Source organism: Tamandua tetradactyla, chromosome 14, assembly GCF_023851605.1.
Source record: "Tamandua tetradactyla isolate mTamTet1 chromosome 14, mTamTet1.pri, whole genome shotgun sequence".
NCBI classification, from domain to species: Eukaryota; Metazoa; Chordata; class Mammalia; order Pilosa; family Myrmecophagidae; genus Tamandua; species Tamandua tetradactyla.
Genome location: NC_135340.1, coordinates 40,613,281 through 40,622,606, shown reverse-complemented (window position 1 = coordinate 40,622,606; position 9,326 = coordinate 40,613,281). Strand labels below are relative to the sequence as shown.

Sequence of the window (9,326 nt, the reverse complement as noted above, 5' to 3'; positions counted from 1 at the left end):
ATGATGATTGAGTCAAATCTTTCTCGGGTGACCGAATTTGTGTTGCTGGGACTCTCTAGCTCTAAGGAGCTCCAACCTTTCCTGTTCATCATATTTTTACTCCTTTACATGGGAATCCTGCTGGGCAACTTTCTCATCATCCTCACTGTGACCTCAGATGCTTGCCTTCATACACCAATGTACTTTCTGCTTGCAAACCTCTCTTTTATAGACATATGTGTTGCCTCCTTTGCTACCCCAAAAATGATTTCAGATTTTCTGGTAGAGCACAAGACTATTTCTTTTGAAGCCTGCATAGCCCAGATTTTTTTTGTCCACCTCTTTGCTGGTGGTGAAATGGTGTTCCTTGTATCCATGGCCTATGACCGCTATGTTGCTATTTGCAAACCTCTCCACTACATGACGATCATGAGCCGTCGTGTGTGTATTACGTTGGTCCTCATCCCATGGGGTGTTGGCCTCATCCATACTCTTAGCCAGTTGGCCTTTACTGTGAACCTGCCTTTCTGTGGTCCCAATCAGGTGGATAGTTTTTTCTGTGACCTCCCTCTAGTGACCAAGCTGGCCTGCAGAGACACGTATGTCATCAGCCTACTAATAGTTGCAGACAGTGGCTTTCTTTCCATGAGTTCTTTTGTCCTCCTGGTCATCTCCTACACTGTGATTCTTACCACAGTCAGGAAACGGTCCTCTGCCAGCATGGCAAAGGCTCGCTCCACACTGACTGCCCACATCACAGTGGTCATATTATTCTTTGGTCCATGCATCTTCATCTACGTGTGGCCCTTCAGTGGTTATTCAGTTGACAAGGTCCTTGCAGTGTTCTACACGATTTTTACTCCCATTTTAAACCCAGCCATCTATACTCTAAGGAACAAAGAGATGAAGGCAGCTATGTCAAAACTGAAGAGCAGGTATTTGAAGCCTGGCCAGGTATCTGCAGCCATAAGAATTGCTCTTTTCCTGGAAGCAAAGTGAACTTATAGGACCCTAACTACTTTAGTTCTGTCTTTTTACACAGTCACAAATGGAACCACTGTCATGTGGGAAGGGTTGACTGAATAACTTGAACAAAGGGTCATGATAACAATAAAATGCCACAGAATAAACGTTAGCAATTTTAATATTCTCCTGACCCATTGAGTGTTTTCTCCCTTTTTTGGTTCTGTTCCTTCTAGTTATTCTTCACTTGGAAACTGTTTAAGAGGTAAGATTTCTATTGTCTTTGAAGACAATAGGAAAATTCTTTTATTCATAAGCAGTAAAGAAATTGAATGTTTGCATCACAATAAAAAAACAACTATTGAGATTCACACTTTTGAATGAAAATATTTATCTCTATACTGCATTGATTATATATATATATATATATAAAAACATACGTGATATGTATCATAGGTGATGTGTGATCTATGATGGACATATATAAGTACCCATGAGCATTGTGTTTGTAACTGAAGGCACTTGAAAATAATTCTGGTTTTAATGGTGTCAGTAATAGAGGAAAAGATGTTTAGATTCATCATATTCTTTTCACATATTCTTCAGCAAAAGTAATTTGCATTCATCCTATACTTTTCACATATTCTTGTTCAAAGGGCCTACTTAATAAATATTGTGTATGGATAGCAACTTATTGCAGAATCCACTTTACAAAGATGTTTCAAATTTATGTATATTTTTGTTTGAACATAATAAAATAAATGGGTTTTCATAATTGAGATTTTCATGTTTGTTGCCTGAACCCTAGAATAAAATGTCCTCTCTCCTCTTACATCTTCATGATCCCTATACTCTCAGAGAGGTTAGGGTTTCAGACTGATACCTGGAAGAATGCTCATTTTTCTATATAAGCTTTTATTCAGTTAGAATACTATTTTTTTAAATGCTATTATTAAAATGTTTAATTCAGGCCCAGGTGATGACAGAGCCTTCTTGCAAGAGATTTTGGAATAGGCGTGAAATTACCCTTCCATATCAGCTCCTGATTTCTTAAGACTACCTATGACAGGTCATTTTAGACTTTCACTTCTTTATTGAATTCATGCCTTTTCCCATATTTTTCTGTTGTTTTGTTTGATAACGTGGTATAATGCAAACTGTTTCACTTTTAGACTCCACACATTTTTTTTAACTTCAGGCTTTTGAGTCTTCAAATGGGTTTCTATAACTCCTATGATTAAAAAGAAAAATTCTGAGTTAAAAGATATAAAATTGATCAGCACGATATATAAAGTAAAAATAATGTGTAATCATCTAAGTATATTTATGTACTCAAACTTTATAAAATAATGCAAATCTCCCCAAATTTGGTATTTTTGAACACTTTTACATTGTGATATATTAATTAAATGATATGATATTATGGTTGAAGCATTAATTACAAGTAAATTAATAATAATATGCAAGAAGTAATAATTCAAGAATTTTAGAAGCATGATTGCTTTCAAGTTTTAGAACATTTCCATGACATTTATTCTACTCATTTTACACATGATATAAATAATTTTAAGAAGTTTTAAAGAATTGAGGAATTTGATAATATTACAAAATGACACAGAGTATTTCATAGACAGGTTTTGGTGCATTGAATTTTTCGTGTCTTTTTGGCCCAGAGAGACCCACTTTTAGAATGCTCTACTGCCCAGTGTGGAGTAGGTTGACACCCTTGCAGAAAACTTGATTCCCTGCTAAGCTTCTCCCACACTCTCTCTTATTAATAATATGCAAAAGGCTTAGATCCATCAGCAGCAAGTTTAGGATTTGGACCCCAGAGTGTCTTTAAAATCCTTGGAAATGTTTCGAAGAGCAGAAGCACAGGTGACAGCTAGAAAGCATATTCAAATGTCAAGGAAAGAAAGAAAAACTGATATAAAGCTACAGTAATATGAGTTGCTAAGAACACAAACACAAAATGGATGAAGAATTTCAAGACTTGTGTTAGCCTTGGAACTCTTTACTTTTCTGTGGGCCTGTTTTCTTTGATGACAGTATTAATTATAAGCATGCTTAAAAATACTAAACATGTGCCAGGTACTTTTCAATATGCATTATATAGTCCTTATGTATAATAATTCATTTAATTATCTGAACAATCCTAGTTGTTGGAGCACAGAGAGATGAAGTAACTTTAGAAAGGTCACACAGCAAGTGGCAACAGATCAAGAATGTGACCACAGGCAATCTGGTGACCAATGGTATTACCAACCAATATTCTTTTCTGCCTCTACTTTTTTGTAGTGTGAGTCTTAGGAAACATGTAACTACTGAAGTATAGCCTAACATGTATATTTGTGGATAGAAGTAGCAGGAGTGGAACCATTTTAGATGTGCAAGCAAATTTTATTTACTTACTCCACTGTGAGATTTTTCATGGAAACAGGCAATGGATATCTATAAGATGTGGTCACAATCATGTTTACACCATCCGTGTTTAATCTACATGACTTCTGAATGAAGTTGATTTCTTTCTGATTCTCATCCAGTGCACAAAACACATGCTCAAGCATCTTGAAATTTTATTGAGTACATATTATATGTCAAGCATTATACTTAAGGCTATCTATGCATCTGTGAAATTAGCAAACAAAATTTGTTCACAGAGAGCAGTGAGCGGGAAACATTTTTCTGGAATTGCCAGATAGTTAATCTTTACACTCTGTGATCCACATATGGTTTTGATGCAAATTCTTCTTACTGTATTTTAATGACCATCAAGTAGTGTAAAAAATATTTTATTCTGTGTGCCATATGAAAATTGAGTACGTGCAGGATTTGGCCTATGGAATCACAGTATGCCAGTTCCTGCTGTAGCCAATAATTTTGCTTGGGAATGCAAAAGAAAACAAGCCAGCAAAGGAACAAATAATTAAACATTACACAATTATGTCAATTATACATAGTTGAATAATTGAAAGACTTTTGAGATTTGCATAAGGGTTTAACTAAAATAAATAAAATATGAGTGAAAGAAACTTCATGGGAAAGTATAAGTTACACGTTATAGTCAGCAATTTCCATGCACAGATCCCAGTGACTTTTCTCAGTGGCCTTTAATTGGGATCCACCCAGATTATTCACCACATCTTGGACTCTGGGTAGCTGTCTTAGTTTGCTAGAGCTGATATGATGAATATCACATATTGGGTTGGTTTAAAAACCTAGAATTTATAGTTCAGTCTTTGTAGTGAAGTTGCAGATCAGGATGTCACCAAGGTCATGCTTTTCTCAGTGTCAAAGACCTCTGCTGCTGACGGTCCTCCAGCTCACGGTTCTCAGTCTCCACTCTGGCATTTTCTGACTTCTGGCTTCTCCCAGTCCCTGATTTATACAGATTTCTGGCTGCTGCTGCTTAACTGAGACTGAAATTCATTTCTATAAGGCCTACATTCATTCAGATTAAGATACTCAGATTCAATTTGACCACCATTTAAATAATAATAACATGCTGACCAGGTCTTAGTTACAAAAGGGTTCAAAGCCATAGGAATGCATTTACTAGTAAATCCCATCTTTTGCATGTTAAATGATTCAATCCCCAATAAGAGCCATGAAAATCCTTTACTGTGGAATCATTTGTACCTTGCTAGTACTTACTTGGTTGTGTAACCTAGTAAATCAGGGAAAACCATCAATGTACATATTTCTCTTGAACAAGTAGACCACATGGTTAAGTGTGCCTACCAGTTGGATTTACTTGAAACAGCACATCATAAATAACTGGTGACTATTCTATTCTCCTCTTGGCCAGGAGTCAGTACCAGAGTTCCACGCATCTCTGAAAATAAGCACTGAGCTACCACAGACCACCTGCAGACCAACATTTTCTGTTCACACAAGTAAATAGCACATTACATAGCAAGAACTAGAACTAAAATAAAGTCAGGAAAGGAGAAAAAGCCTAGGGACTGCTATTTTACATAAGTTTATGAGGAAGGTTTCTCTGAGGAAGCGAATTTTGAGCAGATATCTGATGAAGTGAAAGAATGAATCACAGGAAGCTCAAAGGCAAAGAACAGTCAAAACGAACATCATTAGGATAGGAATCTAGAGTACTCCAGAAAGATAAAGAATGTTTGTTAAATTAGAGTACTGTGAGTGATGTTCTAAATAAACGAAGATGAAGATTGAAGCATCTAAGGACAAGATACCATACATAATTAAGATAAGATAACATTTTTTTTATTTCAAGAGACCTTGAATATGATTTTCACTTCTACAGGCTAAAAATCCAGAAAATCTTCATTCTACCGAAAGCATATTCATCTTTGATGAAAAAAAATATTACGAATGTGTGCTATAAAAAATATCTCTCTAAACATACCTCTCAGAAACACAAAATGAAAACATACAAACAAATAAAAATTAAAAAATATTTATATAGTCTAGGAAACTGGATCAGGAGAGGTTGTAAAGAAAGTGAGCTCTAAAGAACAAATTGAGCTAGCTTTAAAATGTGTAGTTATTAGCAAAAAAATAAAAAGTTTAAGCATAAAGGAATGCTGTAGGTTAACCTTGGAACTCCAGATGACAAGATTACCTCAGAGAGTTCACGGAGAATTCACTTCTAGTCCTAGGGTTGCAACCCTGACTTCTTGAAAAAGCAGATCCTTTTGGAGGAAATCCTACTTTAAGAAAAACCCTTAGAATTCCCATGAATTAAACTTTTTTCATTGATATTGGATGTACTATTGTATTTGATTCTTTCTGGTGCTGTAACAAATGATCATAAATGTAGTGGCTTAAAGCTATGCATACATATGTACCTCAGTTTAGGAGATGCTTAATCTTAAGCCACGTGCTTGTGAGAATGATGAAGGCCTTGCAGATAGGTCCTCCTGAAATTGCTATTTTTTGTTAGGATGTGGCTCCAATGAAGGAGGGTGGGCCTTAATCTGAATTACTGGAATCCTTTACAAGCAGTAGAAATTCAAATAAAGTATGAGAGAAAGCCATAGGCAAGAGCTGGTAGCCAGATGTCAATTAAACTGGGAATAGAATAGAGAAGGCATTTCCATGTGACAGGAAAGTCAAAGAAACCAAAGATTACCTGCTGTTCTAGTTTGCTAGCTGCCGGAATGCAACACACCAGGGATGGATTGGCTTTTAATAAAAGGGGATTTATTTTGTTGGTTCTTCAGAGGAAAGGCAGCTAACTTTCCACTGAGGTTCTTTCTTACGTGGAAGGCACAGGATGGTCTCTGCTGGTCTTCTCTCCAGGCCCCTGTTTTCCAACAACTTTCCCCGGGGTGATTTCTTTCTCCATCTCCAAGGGCCCGGGCTGAGCTACAAGTGCTGAGATGAGAAATGCCAAGCTGCTTATGCTGTGCTACATTGTGTTCTCTCATTTAAGCACCAGCCAATTAAGTCAAACGTCACTGATTGCAGCAGACAAGCCTCCTAGCTGACTGCAGATGTAATTGGCAACAGATGAGGTTCACGTACCGTTGGGTTATGTCTGCAGCAACAAGACTAGGTATGCTCACCTGGCCAAGTTGACAACTGAATCTAACTAACACACCTGCCAGCCAGAAGATTACCAACTCAGGAAGAAGAGAACTTTCTAGCCAATGTCTTGATTTGGACTTTTAGCTTCATTAATTATAAACCAATAAATTTCCCTTGTTCAATCCAAATCATTGTGTGTCTCTCTCTATATATATATGTTATAAGAGTCTGTCAAAGTAAGACAGTGTTCACAAGGTAAAACATGGTTACACCTCAAAACTCCTCACTAGTTTATGAAATCAAGTTCTTTTGCTGATATGAAAAGTACACAAACATTCTAACAAACATTGAAAGTTACTCAACATTCATATAATGATAATAAAAGAAGAAAAATAAGCTGATATGCATCTCACATGGATCAAGCATCATCAAACAAAAGATTTAAGAAATAAAATTATTAGACTCAGAATACTAAAAACTATAAAAGAATTGGAAAAAATTGATGGCTGTAGAATCAGATGAAGATATCCAAAATACATATAGTTGTCTATGGAATAAAGGAGGTGAATATGAAAAACAATGATACAGAAATATTTAAAATTATAAAGTAAGAAAATTTGTAAGAATCAAAGAAATGAGTATATCTACATTTTGAAAGGTTTGGATTTTGACTTGAAAAAGATTTCCCTAAATAGCCACATCAGTGATATATCATAAGCATTTGACTTTAAAGAGAGAGTTATAAAGTAATACCACATAGGTACTGAAGTTTTGATTCCAAACCTCTGTAATAAAAAGAATGCTGCAATAAAGTGAGTCATGTGAATTGTGTGGTTTCCCAGTGCTTATAACGTTGCATTTGCACTATAGTCTATTAAGTGTGCAATGGCATTATTTCTAAAAAGGCAATGTGTACAACCAATTAAAATATGACATAGAGACACAAAGTGGGCACAAGCTTTCAGAAAAGTGGTACCAACAGACTTGCTTGAGCTAAAACATTGTTGTCACAAACGTTTATTTGTAAAAAACCTAATATCTATGAAAACGTAATAAAGTACAATAAGGCAATGAATTCTTGGACAAATGTTAGCTTACAAATGTTATGATACCTTAAATAAAATTTGAGCCAAGGAAACATTTCTCTAGTGATATGAAGTAATATACAAAATGGTAAAATTAAGTCTAAAGGAAGAGAAACGTTGAAAGAATTCTGTGTGAATTTACTTCTGATAAAACACATAAAGTGATATTAAATCAATGGACAGCATACAGAGATAAAAGGGCAAAGCATAAAGAAATGAATGCAGATAAAGCTAATTGATTACAACACGTAAAATAAAGGGTAGGAAGTCTTCATTTTAAAATAACTAAATTGTAGAGCCCTAAGTGTGACAAAAGTTACTAATGTAGATAATTATGAGAACAAAAACCTAAAATTATAAATGCCAAGAGAAATAAAAAACTAAAAAGCAGAAGAAACAGACACACATGCAATAAATGCTGTATAACTAATGCTATATGGTATATATATAGCATAAAAGAACTGCATAAGTAAAAAAGAAATATCAGTTTTGTAAATAAATATACATAAATTTAACTAATCTATTGAAGAAAATGATTTTCAGAATGGCTCCAAATGCAAATTCCAACTTTGTGCTCAAGCTATTGGGAAAAATACAAAAAAATTATTTATTTGCAATGAATTAATTAGGTCAATATTTTTGACTCACATTGTTTAAATATCATTTTTTCTTATTAGTTCTAATTTTTACACATTTTTATTAGAGTGCTTACACGGCTATTTTTTAGAGTTGACTGTTGTTCATTATTTTGCAAAAATTGTTTCTAAGAGATTCTGCTTGTCCTCTTTCTTTGAAATTTCTGTGAGTTGGCATTTGCCAGGTGTGTCTACTCTTCCATTTTCCTGATATTTAGTTATAGTTTCTTAAAATTTTGCTTTAACTCAAATTCATTTGCTTGAAGGACTTCTGTACAAATAAAATCGTTTTTCTACCACATCCATTTATTGAATAACCTCTATTTCCTTAAATAGTTATAAATGATCCCATTATTAAACTGCAGCTCATAAATATGTGGTTCTGACTCGGGTTGTGTTTAGCAGATTTCTCTACTAGACAGTTACTGTTAGCCTGTGTCCCCACCCCATGATCCACTGATTGGAGATTATTCATTTTGTGCAGCCTATTGTAGAGCTGAGATTGTTGAACTCTCCCTTGAGGTCAATGATTTAATTCCTTAAAGATTGTCATTTATATTTCTGAAGGTTAAATTTGAAAGTAGCACATGACTAATATATACCGGTAGGATGGAAAGCAGGGATCAGACCCTTTCGTGTGGCCCTTAGTGAGGTAGGACTAGTTTCAATTTCTAGAGGTCTTTGTTAGTTATCATGATTGCAAATAACTTTCTTAATTTTATTTCTTAGAAACAAAAGCAATGATGCAAAACTATATTAAATTCAAAACAACATATGAAATAGGTGCATTTGTTTGCAGTGTTAATTTGTCTCTTTCTTTTTGCTCAACCTCCTTTCTTCTGTTAGATTCCTGAGATTTTCCAGTGTTCCCCTAATATATGGGGATTCCATTAGGATACAGTGCCCAGGCTTGTCCCACTTCCTGGAAGAGAGCTCATCCAGGCTACGAACATCTTGAGCCTATTTCTGGTAAAAAATAAACCTGCTTTATGACTCATCTTCTTAGTACCAGGTCAGTGTTTTTCCCAGAAAAATGTCAACCACTTTTCAAGCCTTGCTGACTGTAAATAATGTGTCCCATTCTGTCCATTTCATCTTGGTTAAGGAAAGAAATTCATCAATATATTTTAAGGAGTAAGCATTTTCAGGTCCTCTTATT

The 9,326-nt window shown here is 35.0% G+C and overlaps 1 protein-coding gene across 1 annotated transcript; it reads left to right on the top strand.

The window, feature by feature from the left end:
* LOC143654988 (olfactory receptor 4K15-like) lies at positions 1-978 on the top strand. Its single transcript, XM_077126573.1, has one exon. The coding sequence runs from the start codon at positions 1-3 to the stop codon at positions 976-978; it is 978 nt and encodes a 325-aa protein (XP_076982688.1).
* Positions 979-9,326: the final 8,348 nt, after the last annotated feature.